The sequence below is a fragment of the Caretta caretta genome, chromosome 14 (genome assembly GCF_965140235.1).
Source record: "Caretta caretta isolate rCarCar2 chromosome 14, rCarCar1.hap1, whole genome shotgun sequence".
NCBI lineage: Eukaryota > Metazoa > Chordata > Testudines > Cheloniidae > Caretta > Caretta caretta.
The window spans coordinates 14,126,478-14,145,487 of NC_134219.1; the positions used below are offsets into that span (position 1 = coordinate 14,126,478).

The window sequence follows — 19,010 nt, forward strand, 5'->3', positions numbered from 1 at the left end:
ACATGCCAGAGAGCTTTCCTTCAAAGTAGGGGACCAGGTCATGGTCTTAAAGACGCTCCAGGCCCATAAAATGGAAGTGTCATGGGAGGGGCCATTCATGGTCCAGGAGCACCTGGGAGCTGTTAATTATCTCATAGCGTTCCCCACCTCCAACCGAAAGCCTAAGGTGTACCATATTAATTCTCTAAAGCCCTTTTATTCCAGAGAATTAAAGGTTTGTCAGTTTACAGCCCAGGGAGGAGATGACGCTGAGTGGCCTGAAGGTGTCTACTACGAAGGGAAATGTGCTGGTGGTGTGGAAGAGGTGAACCTCTCCATGACCGTTGGGCGTATGCAGTGACAGCAGATCAAGGAGCTGTGCACTAGCTATGCGCCAACGTTCTCAGCCGCCCCAGGACTGACTGAATGGGCATACCACTCCATTGACACAGGTAATGCTCACCCAATTAAAGTCCAACCTTACCAGGTGTCTCCTCAAGCTAAAACTGCTATAGAATGGGAGATCCAGGATATGCTACAGATGGGGGTAATCCGCCCCTCTGGCAGTGCATGGGCATCTCCAGTGGTTCTAGTTTCCAAACCAGATGGGAAGATACATTTTTGCGTGGACTACCATAAGCTAAATGCTGTAACTCGCCCAGACAACTATCCAATGCCATGCACAGATGAACTATTAGAGAAACTGGGACGGGCCCAGTTCATCTCTACCTTGGATTTAACCAAGGGGTACTGGCAGGTACCGCTAGATGAATCCGCCAAGGAAAAGTCAGCCTTCACCACACATGTCGGGCTGTATGAATTTAATGTACTCCCTTTCGGGCTGAGGGATGCACGCACCACCTTCCAAAGACTTGTAGATGGTCTCCTAGCGGGATTAGGAGAATATGCAGTCATCTACCTTGACGATGTGGCCATATTTTCAGATTCCTGGGCAGAACACCTGGAACATCTACAAAAAGTCTTTGAGCGCATAAGGGAGGCAGGACTAACTGTTAAGGCTAAGAAGTGTCAAATAGGCCTAAACAGAGTGACTTACCTTGGACACCAGGTGGGTCAAGGAACTATCAACCCCCTACAGGCCAAAGAGGATGCTATCCAAAAGTGGCCTGTCCCAAAGTCAAAGAAACAGGTCCAATCCTTCTTTGGCTTGGCCGGATATTACAGGCGATTTGTACCTCAATACAGCCAAAATGCCACCCCACTGACAGACCTAACCAAAAAGAAACAGCCAAATGCTGTTCAGTGGACTGAAGACTGTCAGAAGGCCTTTAACCAGCTTAAAGCGACACTCATGTCTGACCCTGTGCTAAGGGCCCCAGACTTTGACAAACCGTTCCTAGTAACCACAGATGCATCCGAGCGTGGTGTGGGATCAGTTTTAATGCAGGAAGGACCGGATCAAGAATTCCACCCTGTAGTGTTTCTCAGCAAGAAGCTGTCAGAGGGAGAGCAACTGGTCAGTCAGTGAAAAAGAATGTTACGCCATTGTCTACGCTCTGGAAAAGCTACGCCCATATGTTTGGGGACGGCGTTTCCACCTGCAAACCGACCATGCTGCGCTACAGTGGCTTCATACTGCCACGGGAAATAACAAAAAACGTATTCAGTGGAGTTTAGCTCTCCAAGATTTTGATTTCAACATCCAACACATCTCAGCTTCTAACAAAGTGGCTGATGCCCTCTCCCTTGAAAGTTTCCCAGAATCAACTGGTTAAAATCATCCTTGAGATGTGACAAATATTGTTAGTCTTTATATACTTGGTAGTATATTTAGAGGTGCATGTGTCTTATTAACTCTGTTTTCCCCTAGTGCTCCAGGAAGAAATCACAGCCAGAGTTTCACCCTATCTGTGATTTGGGGGGCGTGTCATAAATATAAAGGGAAGGGTAAACACCTTTAAATCCCTCCTGGCCAGAGGAAAAACCCTTTCACCTGTAAAGGATTAAGAAGCTAGGATAACCTCGCTGGCACCTGACCAAAATGACCAATGAGGAGACAAGATACTTTCAAAGCTGGAGGGGGGGGGGAGAAACAAAGGGTTCTCTCTGTCTGTGTGATGCTTTTGCCGGGAACAGAACAGGAATAGAGTCTTAGAACTTAGTAAGTAATCTAGCTAGAGATGTGTTAGATTCTGTTTTGTTTAAATGGCTGAGAAAATAAGTTGTACTGAATGGAATGTAGATTCCTGTTTTTGTGTTTTTTTGTAACTTAAGGTTTTGCTTAGAGGGATTCTCTATGTTTTGAATCTGACTACCCTGTAAGGTATTTACCATCCTGATTTTACAGAGGTGATTCTTTTACTTTTTTTCTTCAATTAAAATTCTTCTTTTAAGAACCTGATTGCTTTTTCATTGTTCTTAAGATCCAAGGGTTTGGGTCTGTGTTCACCTATGCAAATTGATGAGGATTTTTATCAAGCCTTCCCCAGGAAAGGGGGTGTAGGGTTTGGGGAGGATTTTGGGGGGAAAGACGTTTCCAAGCGGGCTCTTTCCCGGTTAAATATCTGTTAGACACTTGGTGGTGGCAGCAATAAAGTCCAAGGGCAAAAGGTAAAATAGTTTGTACCTTGGGGAAGTTTTAACCTAAACTGGTAAAAATAAGCTTAGCGGGTTTTCATGCAGGTCCCCACATCTGTACCCTGGAGTTCAGAGTGGGGAAGGAACCTTGACAGCAATTATTTGGCATTGGAGCAGAGAGATGCCACAACAAGCACCAGAGGAATACCTCCAGCCCTCCAGGAACCTGAGCCACCAAGCCTTTGTGCTATTTCAAGCTGATGTCCTGGAAAAGAGAAGCATTTTGTAGTAGCTGTTGCCCCCCAGTACATTTCTGAAGACAGTCATGCTGGAAGTGGGACCTCCCCACCACATCTTGCTGTTGGCAGATTGCTCAGCAGAAGCAGGGCAGAGAGAATGCCCGTCTGGAAGCTTTCATGGGACAGTAGGAAAATAAGGACGAACTGTTAAATATCCTGTAAGTAGGAAGGGCTTCAGCCTGCAGCTTTTCTCCCACACTTTGCTTGACGACAAATCATGGGGGGACGGGGTGTGATTGGGCACATATTGACGTAGGTGTCTTCCTGATCTGTGGCTGAGCAGTGCTCTGGGCCAGAAGAAACTGCTTCTCTCCCTCCTGAAACCTGAAATAAAGACACCATGAATCAGAGAGAAGAAACTACAAGAAGAGGAGATGGAGTAACTTGGAGCAGGTCCAGGCAGAAGACGAGAACATTTGCAAACCACAGCTGATTCTTCCAAGTGACCCCTGGCTTTAATTAGGTTGTGCCTTGCTGAAGGGTTCACGAGTTGCTGCTGGTGAAAGGGGCTGGTTAGTGGTAAGAAAGAGGAAGAGGGAAAGTTTTGCCCTGAATTGGTGCAGATGCCCTTTTGGAACAGTGTCCTCCAGGCCTGGAAGCAGGGAGTTTCAGAATCGGGGAGTACACCCTCCAGCAGCAGTATGCTGTCACTGGGTTTTCTTCCTACCTGATTCCTCAGAGGGATGTTTTCATAGTTGGACGCCGGATCGGCTGAGCAGGGCAGGTGCTGCTTGTTCATATAGATTGCCATCTGGCCTGTGGCAGCAGGATCTGATGCACTGAAGGGAAGGGTGTGCCCAAGATTCTAAAACAGGCATGGGAGGTGCTCAGAGCTAACAGGAAACTCTAAGGGACCCCTCTTACCAAAATGCCACACTGAGGAGCTAAAGGGGTGGGGTTGGCAGGAAGTGACTCCTTCCCTGTACTGCCCTAAGCTGCAGCCATGTTAAAAATGGCACCCTTGCTGTCTGAGTCTAAATAATGACCCCTCCCCCTCCACACTGGTTAATCAGCAGGGCTGGGAATTTCCTGTTAAAAGCACAAGTCTCTATGAGGTGAGTGTGACCCAAGGAACTCTGGTGCCAACTTCCAGAGGGCACCAGGGGTGCAGAGGGTTTACAAAGATCCCCTGGGTCAGATATATACATAGTTCACCGACGGGTGGCATGTGCCGTCTCTGCCGAGCCCCAGTTGCCCATTGGTCCTCAATCATTGCACAATGTGCGTGTGGATAGTATTGAAGGAGTTATGTATCTACACAGAAATTACGTTCATAAGGGCTTGGAATTAAGACAGGTCACCAGCAGGTGAGATACCTCGGAGATGTTCCTTGCAGGCAGGAAGTAACACACACCTCTCTCCCTGTCTGCCCATTTGGATACTGTGTATCGTATGCTGCACACTGTCTGCCTATTTACACCCAGAGCTGGGGAGGACTGAGGGACTGTGAAGTCTACCAGCGAGGAAATCTACCTGAATAAACAAACAGCCGGGGGAGGGGAGTGTCCTGTTTATGAATAAAGATAAAGGGTTGTCTCTTAGAGTACAAAGTGACATGGTGGATCCTTCACCTGGGAGGCAAACTGACAGCGTGCTTGGCTCATGAAAGGGGAACACGGCCAACCTGGTTGTAAGGCACTGTACAGATTTAGGGTGAGCAACACTCTACAGGACATGAGAGGAGCTTGTTCATTAAGTCTAGGCTCTAGAATGCGTTAGGATTTTGTTTTATGGGAAACCATTTGTTTCCAATACCTCAGCTTGCTGTTCCTTGAATTTCTCTGCTTTGTTAAATAAACTTCTCTAAACACTGTTTGTTCAGTGGAGCAGTGACCTGAGGTGGAACTGGCCAGCTGGGGTGTGTTGCTGTTTGGAAGTGTTGAATCTGTGAGCACAAGTCTCCAGCAAATTAGGGGCTGGACACTCCAGGGAGATGCTTGGAGGGTTCAAGGTTTGGGATGTACCTACCGCTAACCTGTAGCAGAACAGTGAGGCCTGTGGGGCCTAGAGGGGAGGGCTTATGTTGCCTGTGGCTGGTGGAGCTGGGGAGCTGACCCACGACAGGCACAGACAGGGCTTCCTCATGCTAAGGGCAAGGGGTAGCGAGGTGCCCCCACAATCGTGGGTGCCGCCGGAAAGCGTCACACTAAGCTACAATAGTAACTGCCTTAGCTGGTAGGGGTAGCATGTGCTTAATTTCTAATGCGAACCAGCCACTAGAGGGAGACAGACACCTTCTGCGCTAGTGTAGATTGACTCGGCTATGACGTTATAACTTTCCTAGGACTTAGTAGCACTGAGTGAATGGTGAAGGTGTGTCACCTTTTCAGGGGTTCAGTAATGTGTGAAATACTCTAAACTCAGAGAGCCACTGACAATCTTCTATTCTATCCTGTATATGTTATTGTACTGAGCTAATCACCACTGTATCTGAGCACCTACCCGAGAGCCTATCTTACCTTGTTATAGAGATAGAAGTTCTTATCCTTTTGTCCTGGTTTGTCCTCAAGGGCTGAAATAATCAGAAACAGGAAATGTATCAAGCTGATGTAAAGCTATTTTTATTTATGGCTAGGCCTTTCTAAGTCACTTGTTGCAGTAGTATCCTGCGCCCTAGATGCAATGTCAGGGAAGCAAAGCCTTCCTAGGACCAAGTGTTACTACTATCTCCATCTGGGAGCTTTTGCAAAGGAATTTGTCAACCATTGGACTGTGTGTTTAGGTAATTCACTGGGGGACCATCCTGTGTCAAAGTGGACCCAGCTTTTTAGATCTAAATGAACCAGATCAGCTTTCAAGGCCAAACACAGACCCAGCCCTCAGGATCAGCTCTGCAAGTGGTGCACAGATCCGTAGTGCTTTGCAGCGCCCAGGGAAAGCAGTAGCGTCAGCTCCTTGGTGGGCTATGCTCCTGCTCCCATGAGCCTCTCATCACCAACACCATGAGGTTAGGGCCCTGTGGATGTGTCTGGCAAGGAGATACATCCCCAGTGTCTTTTTAGAGATCTCCAAGTCTCTGGGGACAGTTTCCCTTTTAAGGATTAGCAGTTTGGCTCAGAGCCTTGAAGTTATTTAGGCTCCTAATTTGTTAGAAACCTAAATTCCTTTGAGGATCTGGACCTTTCTGCTTTGAGAATTCCTTTTTCATGCAGCATGCAAATGAAAGACAGAGAGCTACAGTTGGGGGCTGAAAGGTCAGTAATATTTCTCTGTCTCTAACTGGCTGCTGCAGCGTTCCTGCTGATCTCTTCCCAGAATTAGAGAAAAAGAGAACCCTGTAGCTGTACCCCCACATAGGGGGCTAACAGTACAGTGTGGCTGCAGCTCAGCTGAAGTTGAGCGGGAAGATTAGAATTGTCCAAAAAATGTGGTGTTCTAGGCTTCATTTACATGCAAAAATTGCCCCAGTTTAAAGTAAATCAGGTCAAAACCCAATTTAGATAAACAAGGGCAGAACTCTGGGTAGACTCGTATTTCAGTATGAGAACGACTTGCTTCAGTTTAGCTGAAGTGAATACGAAACTGGCTTAAACTAAATCTATATAAGCCACTCTTAAACTGAAATAAATAAATCATTGTGGAAAAGGCATAGGTGCTTAATGACTTCTTTGTTTCGGTTTTCACCAAGAAGGTTGGTGCTGATTGGACGTCTAACAGTGAATGCCAGTGAAAATGAGGTAGGATCAGAAGAGACTAAAACAGGGAAAGAACAAGTTAAAAATTACTTGGACAAATTAGATGTCTTCAAGTCACCAGAGCCTGATGAAATACATTCTAGAATACTCAAGGAGCTGACCGAGGAGATATCTGAGCCATTAGCGATTATCTTTGAAAAGTCGTGGAAGACAGGAGAGATTCCAGAAGACTAGAAAAGGGCAAATATCATGCCAATCTATAAGAAGGGAAATAAGGACAACCCAAGGAATTACAGACAGTCAGCTTAACTTCTGTACCCAGAAAGGACAGGTTTCAGAGTAGCAGCCGTGTTAGTCTGTATTCGCAAAAAGAAAGGGAGTACTTGTGGCACCTTAGAGACTAACAAATTTATTTGAGCATAAGCTTTCATGAGCTACAGCTCACTTCATTGGATGCATGCAGTGGAAAATACAGTGGAAAATTCAGTGGAAAGTACCCAGAAAGATAATGGAGCAAGTAATTAAGCAATCAATTTGCAAACATCTAGAAGATAGTAAGGTGATAAGTAACAGCATGATTTTATCAAAAACAAATAGTGTCAAGCCAACCTGATAGCTTTCTTTAACAGGGAAACAAGCCTTGTGTATCGGGGGAAGCAGTAGATGTAGTATATCTTGACTTTAGTAAAGCTTTTAATACTGTTTCACATGACCTTCTCATAAACAAACTAAGGAAATGCAACCTAGATGGAGCTACTCTAAGGTGGGTGCAAAACTGATTGGAAAACCATTTCCAGAGAGTAGTTATCAGTGGTTCGCAGTCATGCTGGAAGGGCATAACGAGTGGGGTCCCACAGGGATCAGTTCTGGGTCTGGTTCTGTTTAATATCTTTATCAGTGATTTAGATAATGGCATACGGAGTACACTTAGAAAGTTTGCAGACGATACCAAGCTGGGAGGGGCTGCAAGTGCTTTGGGGGATAGAATTAAAATTCAAAATGATCTAGACAAACTGGAGAAATGGTCTGAAGTAAATAGGATGAAATTCAATAAGGACAAATGCAAAGTACTCCACTTAGGAAGGAACAAGAAGTTGCACATATACAAAATGGGAAATGACTGTCTAGGAAGGAGTACTGTGGAAAGGGATCTGAGGGTCATAGTGGACCACGAGCCAAATATGAGTCAACAGTGTAACGCTGTTGCAAAAAAAGCAAACATCATTCTGGGATGTATTAGCAGGAGTGTTGTAAGCAAGACATGAGAAGTAATTCTTTTGCTCTACTCCATGCTGATTACGCCTTGACTGGAATATTGTGTCCAGTTCTTGATGCCACATTTCAGGAAGGATGATCATGTGGACAAATTGGAGAGAGTCCAGAGAAGAGCGACAAAAATGATGAAAAGTTTAGAAAACATGACCTATGAGGGAAGATTGAAAAAATTGGGTTTGTTTAGTCTGGAAAAGAGAAGACTGAGAGGGGACACGATAACAGTTTTCATGTAAAATGTTGGTACAAGAAGGAGGAAGAAAAATTGTTGTTCTTAACCTCTGAGGATAGGACAAGAAGCAATGGGCTTAAATTGCAGCAAGGGAGGTTTAGGTTGTACAATAGAAAAAACTTCTGAACTATCAAGGTGATTAAGTACTGGAATAAATTGCCTAGGGAGGTTGTGGAGTCTCCATCATTGGAGATTTTTAAGAGCAGGTCAGACAAACACCTGCCAGGGATGGTCCAGATAATACTTAGTCCTGCCTTGAGTGCAGGGGACTGGACTAGATGACCTCTCAAGGTCCCATCCAGTTCTATGATTGTGTTACTTGTATTATCATAGGGTCTAGGAGCACCAGTCATGGCTGAGGACCCCCGTTGTGCTAGGTGCTGTACAAACACAGAACAAAGAGACCCAAAGAGCTTACAAACTAAGTAGAAGACGCGGGACAACAGATGGGTTCTGATAGACAGGGGAGGACCAGGAAACTCTGTGACAATAGTTGCCAGCATAATAGGCCACGGTCTCCACACACCAGCAGCCTTATAAATAAATAATAAAATAAATGTCTACAGAGACTTTGCTCCAGTTTAGCTAAATCATGTCTTGACCCAATTTAAGTTAAACTGGTGCAGCTTTCTCATGCAGCAGCGGCCCCGGCGTTGGTTCGGTTCTTTTTGCTGAGGCAGTGATTGCACGCCCTCTGGCTGAGGTGACGGAGGAAAAGACTTTGTCAGCTATTTCGCTGTTATTAGTACCCATCAGAACCTGGCAAGCCCAGCTGCAGCTGATTGGAAGTCACAGGATTACCAGAACCTGAGGCAGCATGGGGCTTGTGGGGTAGACAGCTTTGCAGGAAAAGCTGGGAATCACTATAGGCCAGAGGAGCAGTTCTTAGGAGCAGCTGATGAAATCAGGTAATCAAGGGGAATTTGTTTCTATTGCTGAGTGTTAATGAATCTTATTTAAACAGCTGATTTCTACATGGTCAGAAACAACTGGTTTGTTTGCTTTTTAACTAGCCAGCTCCTGTATCTAGCCTGAGCTAGGTACCTGCTCCGTCACTGTGGCTGGGGATGTGTGATAGCGGGGGCTGGGTGAGCTGTGGGGATCTACCAGTTTGTACAGCCATGCAACCTGCTGCATGGAGTAACTGACGAAGTACGTGGGGTGAATTTAGAGAGTGTCTGTCTTGTGCTGTTATTTTGGGGACAGGAACAATATGGTCCTTAGGAAGGAAGCAAAATAATTGGGCTGTACCATCCGGAGAATGAAGTGACACTTAGTAGCAAAATTGATCAGAGAATTTTTACCTTTGCTCCTCCTCTGTGATGCTCTTCTAAACTTTACAGCAATGAACACAATCAAAGATAGAACCAGCAGGACGGATGGGATCAGGATATGGAGGACGAGGTTTGGTATACTAGGCGAAGGAGAAGAGAATGTTTATTTCTACCCTTAACGGTCACACTTTGTTATATAAAGACTAGACATATACCTTGCTCCCCTCTCAAGTTGTTTGAAGGGGTGGGTAAGTATTAGGCAACCCCTATCTGTTTTTTACAGATGGGAAACTGTGGCACAAGTACAGTGACTTGCTTCAAAGTAGCACATTGAGTCAGTTGCAGAGCTGAGGCTAACAACTTGCTACGCTGGATTTCAGCATCCAACTGAATAAACAGAAACCATTCTGCAAAGGAAAATTTGGCAATCTAACTAGCAGGCCTAGCTTTCCTCTTTGCACAGCGAGGTTTAAATGTGTACTAGGGCCTAGGTCTTTAAAGACATTTAGATGTCTCACTCTCCCTGCCCTCAATGAGAGTTAAGCACCTAAATACATCTGAGAATCTAGGCCCAGGTGACCAGAGACATGAGTTTGCTGGCCTCAGCATAGTGCCTAACAAAGGTCTGATCTCAACAAAAACCTACAGAGTGCGACAGCAATGGGCACGATTCTAGTGACCCTAACAGGGCCTCTGTGGTTGGCACTTCAAAAACAAACTCTTTTTATTGATTAAATGTACTTAATTAAATGATCAGGTTAAAACTGTTAGACTATTTTCATCTGAGCTAGGGTAAAACCCCTGTTCTGCTTAGGGATGGCAGTGTTACCTAGTGGTTAGAGCTTTGGACCCAGCATCAGGAGACCTGGGTTCTATTCCTGGCTCTGCAACTGGCCTGCTGGCTGACCCTGAGCAAGTCATGTCACCTCTTGTGCCTCCGTTTCCCCATCTGTAAAATGGTGTTAATGATACTGACCTCCTTTGTAAAGTGCCTGGAGATCTGTGGAGGAAAAGTGCTCGATGTTGTTATTCTCTTAGAGACTTGCACTGCATCTTTTGCCATGAATTTTTGGCTTTTCTGATTAAAAAGTTAGACACAATCGTACAGAATGCAGTGTCACACACACCCCTTCCAGTGCTGGGGTTTGTCAACTGCTTCTGCCGCAGTGTGAAGGAAACAATGGACAACAACTTCAAGATGGAAATTTCAGATATTCTGTCATGTGATTGACATGTTCAGTACATCTCCCTGCCTGACTGGAAAGCCCAATAGAAATAGCAAGAGTCCTGCATGTCAGATGTGAGGGGAAATGCAGCGCTAGCTCTTTAAAATTGGACCACATCAGGCTGGAAGAGTGGTGAGTGTGGGTGGGGGGTGTTTTTTGCTTTCTTTTTGTTTGCAAGTGTGGGCTTGATACAGTATAATGCAATGGAATTCACCTTGCAGGGCAGAAAATAGTTTGCAGGACCGGAAGGACTGTATAGCAGCAGAACTGTCTGGCCCTGACTTGGATGATAAATGACCCTACCTCAACTTGTAAACTCAGCTAAAAATCTCGCCGTCACCTGTGAGTTCTAGGCTCCTACATGCTGCCTGAGTTTGACTTAAAGCCTTGGCATCTGTAAGGATTGTAGCCCTGACTTCGGAGGGCTGTGTAGAGACCCCAAACCTGCCATGGAGCTTGGGGAAAGGAGACCTCACAGTGCCTCTAGCATGAGTTTGGGCACTCACCCGGCAGGAGCATCACTACTGTAAAAGGCGGAGGTGGATTTTTCCACTTCAGGAACAGTCCATGGGGAGGTGGCAACGGTCAGGTCCTTTTCTGGTGTCGTTGGCGGTGAGGTAGGAACAGCTGCAAATGACAGCAGACAGAGCTGGATCACCACGCCCTTGTTTATCCATTTCCTGTTTAAGACGGCACCTGCCTTCATGGTGGCTGGGCTATTAAAGCCCCTTGACGTGTGTATTAGCTAGGCCATTGCAAGCGGAGAAAGGGAGTGTGGTGTTGTTTTAACACAGTAGCTGTAATTCTGTATCCTACTTGAACCGCTGGTGGCCCCCAGTGAGATAACGTAGCTTTGCAGTATGCCAAATAAAGGAACCTGAGGGACGAGACTGGAGTTGGACTGAGTTCTTGGGGGGCTAAGTGGAAGAGGTTTGGGGGGGAACTCCAACAATATTGAGGGACTGGGGAGAGTGAGCGAGACTTGGCTTCCTCTGCAGGGATCAGTGGTGGCAGCAGAGGAAGGAAATGAGACAGAACTATTCTGACATGAGCACATGGTGTTTAAATGCCTCATCCTGCATTATTAGCCAACAAGTGAGCAGATAGGCCCTGGCTTCTCCTCCCCTTCCCTCTGTACCTCTATCTCAGTCCATATTCTTCCCCACTCCATTGAGATAGGAACATGGGAATCAGCACACTGAGTCAAATAAACTGTCCCTCTAGCCAGGGAGACTCTGGGAACTCGGGAATTGCGGTTCACTGATTGTTACTGGCCAGGCGAGGTTTCAACTGGCAGAGTCCTCAGGAGTGTGCTGGCCGGGCAGACAAGCTGGTGTGCCAGGGCGCTGACTCCTAGCTTAGCAGCAGCAGGTGCTGGGTGACTGGCACAACACATCACACCCTTGAAGGACTTACCTGGGAAAACACACACATTGACAGCGACCATGCCGTCAAAGCCGCTCTTCTCTATCCCGCACCAGTAAACATCCTGGTCGCCCAGTGCCAGGCTCTCCATGGTCACAGTGAACGTGCACTGCGTCTGATCGTCTTGGATGGAGACTCTGTCCCCTGCCACCTCTGCCTCTGAACTGTTGGTCTGAACAGCTACGGAGCAGGATATCCACATTTCTCCTCTGCACCAGTATTTCTTATAGTTCTGGTAAGCCTCATTGTATTGACACTGCACAGACACCGACCCTCCCACGGGGCCGCTCACCTCCCTAGGGCCGGTCAGAGCCCAACAGCCTGCAAAAGACAGAATTGCTTTCATTGCTTTCCTGCTGAGCAAAAACAAGTGACAAAGAGACACACTTCAGAACTAGTTAGCCAGATCAACCTTTTGTGCCTGGATATTCCTGTGTGGAAGGAGACAGCTGCTTTGTGGTGGATCTAAGGTGGTGAAAGCTGATAGCCTGGGCCTTAGAAGATCTGGGTCCAAGTCCCCAGTCCTCCACAGACTCTTTGTGTGACACTGGGCAAGTTCCTTCACCTCTCTCTGCTTCAGTTCCCTTGGGGATAATAGTGCTTTCCTGCCTCACAGGGGTGTTGTGTGGGTCTGTTTCACAAGAAATGTTTTGGTGGCCTCAGAATGCAGCCACCAATTCTTGTGGGGGGCCATTCTGACACGTTTCCCTAAAGTAGTTAATTAACTTTAGGAAAATCAAATAAATATTTACATAGCCATGTGCAAATCATTGTAATTCATTTAGGTAGGTTTTTATTGCAGACTCAATAATAAAAATAATATACAGTTGTCTCTATTCTTTACTGGACCTAGATAGAATAGAAACAAATCAGGTGCTTTGCATGTTCTTGTCTTTTGTTGTTGTTTCTTTTGCTTGTTTGGTTACTTTTTTTAAGACTTGCCAGCTAGGAAGTCTGTTTCTGTGAAAAGTGATATCTGTATGTTTGTTAACACTGTTTTGCTTCTCATCTCCCCCCTGCCCTCCCCTGCCGCAAAAAATCATGGCATTTGTTCTCCTTTTGTGGCTTTTCAGATAGAAATACTCACTGCATTGGTCAGGTTTGTCAGCTGTGTCTAAGTGACTTAGGAGCCCAAGTCCCAGTGCCTTTCAGTGCCACTTGTTCTCCTGCGTCACGTGTGACATTGAAAACCCAACCTCACAATACTATTTAAAAAGCAAGCAAACAAAAAATAGGTGCATAACTGGTCTGCATCCCACTTGGAAGTGACTGCACTGGGGACGTTACTATCATCTGCAGAGCACTTGATTGCAGTGAAATTCCTTCTCAAACCAACTTGCCGCATGGGGGTTGAGGGAGGAGAGGAAAATGTGTTAAGGGAAGTTAGAGGACAATCCTCCAGAGCCATCGGTGGCAGGGAAGGGTACAATTATTAGACTTGGGGGAGTCTAATTCCTCCCCTTATCTTAAAGGAAAAACTGTAGTACTAAGGTCCCTGGTGAGATCTTCCAAACCACTTCAACCCACTGCAGCATTGAAATGTTTTGGCTTTTATGTAGGACATTTTCTCCAGGGCCATGGGAATTCCTGCAGGTTGGCTTTAAACTAGGACATTCTCTCCTGTTATCTGTTCAAACCTGTGCTTAACATCAGGCACTTGGGTGGAGGACCTGAGGGCAGAAATGATTAGCAGCCACAGCTCCTATTGCTCCAACAGGAGCAGATCTGCCTCCTGGGTCTATTTCTATTGACCTAAAGAATCCTGTCTCACCTGGCAAAAGAATCCAAGCCCGGACAAGGAAACTCCTCATGGTCCTGGTTCTTTCTTCAGACAGCAGAATGTGGACTATCAGCGTATCCGGTGTGGTCTCAATGAAGGCAGGGTTCTGTGTTTTTTCGAATCTAAAATGTACTGACAAATGGATTTCATTTCAGACTTCCTTTCTCTTTACAGTTTCATTTCCTCCTAAACTCGTGGCAGCTGAATGGTCTCATTCTGTGGGGGTGGCTTTTTTAGAATGTGTCATTTCAACCGCATTTATTCAGGGAAAACCAGATCTGTGTGATGTTTCTGTTTCACAGTCCAGTCAAAGTCTAATTCTTAACTCCTGCACCTCTCCCAGAATGGAACATCTCAAAGTGCCCTCAAAGCACAAGTTTCCAGGGCTATCCAATGCCTAAAATGAGATACAAAGTGGGTGGATGGTTTTAGATTTAATAACCCCCAAGAAACCTAAACATATGCGTCTGATCCTGTGGGGTGCTAAGCATCAGCACCTTCAATTCCTGTTAGTCTGTGGGAGTTGAAGGCACCCATTGCAGAGACTGCTTAGACCTAGTAGGATCAGACTCAATATAGGGAGAAGGCAAATGTACTAAAAGTCAACACCACCACTAAAAATAAGCTGTCTCTGCTATATTCTTAATGGGCTGGACTCTGCTTTCACTTATACTCCAGCAGACCATTTATCAGATTTGCCTAGTGATTAGAATGTGAGAAGTGAGTGGAGGTGAATACCTGGCTGCGCACATGGTGTCGCCAGGAGGGCTTCAGCTTTCTCAACTGTGGGATGCTGCTCTGAGAAACAGGAGAGATGGGGCCCACCTATCAAGGAAGGGAGGAGTATCTGCAGAGACAGAATGGTCATAAATCTTCTATCAAAAAGCTTTGTTGATGGAAAATGGCTTTTTGAGGGGAAAGAATTTTTTCCATACATTTCCGTTTTCATCACAATTGTTTGGGTTTTCATAAAAATATTGAAATTTTCTACATTCAGAAGCTGAATGTTTGGGGCCTTTATTTTGGTGAAAACATGAAAAATGTCAACAAAAATGAGAATTTCTGGTTTTGCATCATTGTTCGTTTGTGCAGGGGGATAATTTCCTGACCCTCTCTCTTGGTGTATCTCTCCCTGTATCTAAAGTGTTCAGAACTTCATCGTAATGATATTGTACAGGAACATCTCAGTCTCCTGCTCTGTAACCAAAGGTAGATAACACAGTCGAGGGACTGACTCTACTTAAACCGCTTTAACCACAATAGTATTAGTGTCTCGCTGTTGTCTTTGCTCTCAACACAACATTAAAAGTAAGAGGAAACCGCATGAACACAGTTGGGTTCCAAACAACCATATGTTTACTAACTATATACAACACCGAGCTAGATATACACTTCTGTTATAGAAGTCAGGGAGACCCATGTGAGGTCTCCCCGCTATTTAAATGGACACTGCCCAATTCCTGTACACCTACGTGTACTAGAACTCCAGCTGTATGTCATCATCATTCCCTTATAACTCTCACCCAATGCTGGGTTAATAATCTAGTTGCAGCCCTGCACATCAACTGTCCTTATGAAAATTCTCCCTTACTGTGACGTTCCCCAGGTACAACCTGAACTGCCGTGTTCCCTCAATTCTCCAGCCTGGGGCACCTTTTAAATTGCTTCACTGTGAGAGCAACTGCTCCTGGTTTGCTCAAACCCAGCCTCCAGCATGAAAATCACTCTCAGGTATATTATATGAGTGCTATGCCAGCCACTCATGAATTACACTACAGGGAAACACCAGCAAACTCCCAGGCCCAGACTTTCCCCCAGAATGTGTCTTGCACTTCCCAGCACTCTCCTGGACAATACAAGCTCATATAAAGTCCATCATTTATCGGTAGAAAATGCTATGCACAAATCCTGTCATCCCAAATGGAGTTTCCCAAATGCTTCAGTCCAAACATACTGATTTAGAAAAACATGTTTATTGACTACAGAAGGAAAGATCTTAATGATCACAAGTAACGAGACATAAAAATCAGCATTGGTTACAAAGAAATAAAAGGTAAAATGCAACTAATACCTAACTTACCAGGCTAAATGAATTCAAAGCAAAGCTTTCTCTCATCACATGCTTTTTAAGTCTTACTGGCTGGATGCCTTTCATCCAGGACCTCTCCTCCTGTCCAGTGCTTCTTTCCTTATTCTTCGGGTATTGTTGATGCTGTTAGCAGAGAGAAAGGGAGGAAGAAAACCTTTGGAGCATTTGCCTTCTCCTCTTATAGCCATTTCTGTTTCACAAGAATTCATCTTCAGCTGAGATTCAGGAAACAGAAGGTCTGAGGAGACAGGAAACCCCAGCTGTTTGTTTGTCAAAATGTAGATTTCTCACTCACCTCCTTCTTCCTGCCAAAGAAGAAGAGGCCATCTGATTTTGTTGACAATTGGCTGAGGCATCAATTTGCCTTTTGTCTGGGAGAACTTGGAACATGTCTCAGGAATGTTATGCAGTAGGATCTTGTAACTTTACATACAATGTTGCCACCCATATTTTATTTGATGATCAACAGATTATGAGCTTGCAAATGATACCTTGCAAAGCATACTTTGTACAAAAATTATCATCGTCTTGCAGAAATGGTGAACATAAGGGTACTGACTGTCACACTTATCCACTCCACTGGAGACTTAGATTGTTAGTATAGTGCAGAAATTACATGTTGAGTTCATTCGGGTGCACCAAAGAAGGAACTCAAATTCCACAGGAAAAATATCGAGTTCTAGAAATCTAGGGCTTTATCTGTTAGCGGGAAGTAGTGTGGTTGTGTGAAATGCAATGTCAGTACTTTCTGCATTAGCCACAAAATTCCTTTTTCAAAACCAGAACAACAACCCCAAAACAAAACCGAACACAAAGGAGTTTTCCCTTCTAATTGGAGAAGTGCTGAACATACCACCTGGCAGTCTATCCTACCTGTATCACATTTCATTCCTATAAGCACGGCCCACTGGTATTCTGCACCTGCTGTTCCTTCCCATATTCTAGAACCTAAACTTTCATTTAAAAAAGAAAACCCTTCCTATTTCCAGCCTTTATTGTTGCAGAGAACTTTTGAAAACATGAGCCAAAGTATAAACTGATACAGCAGTGTGAGAAGGCAGCCTGAAAGAATAGCTCGCATGTGAGCTGCCACATTGTTTGCAATCTGATGTTAATTCTGAAACCTAATGGTGGCACAATGTCAAAGTGTTTCTGCTCTTCTTTACTGCACCGAAAGTTAGCGCTCTCAGAGGTCTATGTCCTGTGACTGAGCTTTTTATTGCTTACCTTCAGGTAGAAGAATGAAAAGCAGGTAAACAAATCCTCCATTCCAGATGCTGCCGACATTAAAATTCCCTTATTTTCTAGATGTACCGCAGATCTCCCCCTTTCAGCCAGACACACTTGCTGAAAAGATCTATTTGAGGTAAATGAGTTTTTCAAATCTCTTCCATTTTATTAACTTAAACCCTCCCCCGCCACCCCCAAGAAGAGACCTGTGACTAGTGGTGAGTGTCTGCGACAGCCGCTTTCACCAGCTTGGCGTCTCCTCTCACCTGTGAAGCAACAGATCTAGAGTGCTATGTAAAGGCAGAGTTATTAGAAACCAGGTCTTATAATGGGGAAGTGTCAGGCATCTTTATGTATAGGTGACGCTACCCCCACTGCCTACAATGAGATAAGTGACAAAATTCTCAACATGCACCGACAATGAAATGAAAGTGCTGACTGCCCCTTTCATCGCTGGCGCACCTCTGCGTGAGCAATGGTCCAGAGCAGGGATACCGCTGGGATTCACTATGTGGTGAATAAGTTAGGCGGGGCCTCAGGGAGATGGAAAGTGAGAAAGTCCAAATGATTTCTTCGGCTAGAAGGAAAGGAAGGGGACTTAGCAGTTAGGTAGGGTTAAAGGGTTTTGTCACTGGGAGGAGAACTGAGCCCTATATGATAGGAGTGTGTGGGAGGGTGTCCTGGTGTGCAAACTGGAATGGGTGGAAGCTGGGACTTCTGTTCCCTAGAGGAATGACAGATGTGCAACAGGGAGAGGACTGAGTAGTTTGGAGGGAGGAGGGAAGTGCATGATCTCCTGTCCATATATGACCTTGCTCAGGCTCCTGGATGGGCTTGTAGAGCAGAGGGCTTCCCTTCTTTCTAACCTATGCACTGTGGTTCACGGATGGGTGGACATAGGAAACTTAGTTCACAGGTTGTACATTAAACAGGCTGTCTGTCTTCTCTCCATGCTTTGGGCCTGAAGTCTCCAAAGGCACAGGTCATGCACAGCTCCACTCCTGGCATGTGTTTAATATTAAACACTAAAGTGCCAGATCACCACGATGAAATTAAGCGCATGAAGCAATCTGGGCTGGTGCCACAAAGGGTTTTAAATTAGACTCCATGCAGAAAGGGGATTCAAACAACAAAACAGGCGCTTTCTGGCAGTGCTGCAAACAAGCTCTCAAAAGGGGTTAGAAGTGAACTGTGAGTAAAGTGAACTAAGAGATGATAGAGCTGGAGAGAAAAGCCCTTGAGTGCTGAAACAAGGAGTCCTATTCCACTACGAGCTGTGATTTTTATACCATGTATTGCAAATATATGTCATGTCAGTTCAGAATGGTATGAAAAATAGATCAGAGCAAAACAATTCAAATGGAAACAACTGCAGCAGAAATCAGGACTGCAATCACATCGCTTGTTCACATTTCATCACATTCTGAAAAACTCTATATGAAACCTGTATTCCCTCATCCACCTTGTGTCTCTCTCTATCAAACAAACGCAAACACCGCTACCCTGCTACCTTCCCCTCTGTATCTTAGTGTCACTTAGCTTGCAAGCATCTAGGGTTTGAGAGTGTCCATCAATATTTATTTGCCTTTTGCTGCATGCAGCACACTGCTGCTGCCTGAAAAATTAAAAAAAATTGCCTGAGAAATTAAAAAAAAATTATTAAAGTTGGATTGGAACTGTGTTGTGAAGAAGAATGACATGCAGGCTAATTAATCACTAGGGGGCAGCACTGTACTTTGCAGACTTGACTGAACTCATCACTCTGATGTGCCAGTGACAGGTACACTTTACAGTTTCACTGTGAGCCAGTGAGAGGGACCTCTTGTGCTTGATGCCCCTCTGTGGGGAGGAGAGGCATTCATACATGAGTCATGCCTCATGATACTGGGGAAGGGCACAATGTAAAGGTGGGGGCACGTGACCACCCCATGTGCCTCCTTTGGGAAGAGCTTCCAGCCCCACCTCCCTGGGCCAGGGCAGCCCATCCAGCTGGTTCCTGGGAGCTGTGGCCCCAGGAGTGGGGAGCATGTG

General features: G+C 45.3%; 1 protein-coding gene across 2 annotated transcripts; it reads right to left on the reverse strand.

Moving 5' to 3' along the window:
* Positions 1-1,612: 1,612 nt before the first annotated feature.
* LOC125621198 (CMRF35-like molecule 5) lies at positions 1,613-15,936 on the reverse strand. Of its 2 annotated transcripts, XM_048817797.2 has the most exons (8): positions 15,741-15,936; positions 13,652-13,792; positions 11,872-12,201; positions 10,962-11,082; positions 9,260-9,369; positions 5,276-5,328; positions 3,484-3,621; positions 1,613-3,140 (listed from the first exon to the last, which is right to left on the reverse strand). In XM_048817797.2, the coding sequence occupies exons 2-8, from the start codon at positions 13,689-13,691 to the stop codon at positions 2,991-2,993; spliced, it is 942 nt and encodes a 313-aa protein (XP_048673754.1). In that variant the 5' UTR covers positions 13,692-13,792; positions 15,741-15,936; the 3' UTR covers positions 1,613-2,990. The 2 variants fall into 2 exon arrangements, with proteins under 2 accessions (XP_048673754.1, XP_048673755.1); XM_048817798.2 differs by lacking the exon at positions 3,484-3,621.
* Positions 15,937-19,010: the final 3,074 nt, after the last annotated feature.

Bases quoted from the DNA above. Each gene is read 5' to 3' on its own strand.
- LOC125621198 (XM_048817797.2), bottom strand. From the start codon at position 13,691: ATGAGGAGTTTCCTTGTCCGGGCTTGGATTCTTTTGCCAG. The intron at 11,083-11,871 runs GTAAGTCCTTCA...TGTCATTTGCAG, and splicing joins CAATGTGTGTGTTTTCCCAG to CTGTTCCTACCTCACCGCCA. The intron at 3,141-3,483 runs GTAGGAAGAAAA...TCTTTATTTCAG, and splicing joins ACATCCCTCTGAGGAATCAG to GTTTCAGGAGGGAGAGAAGC.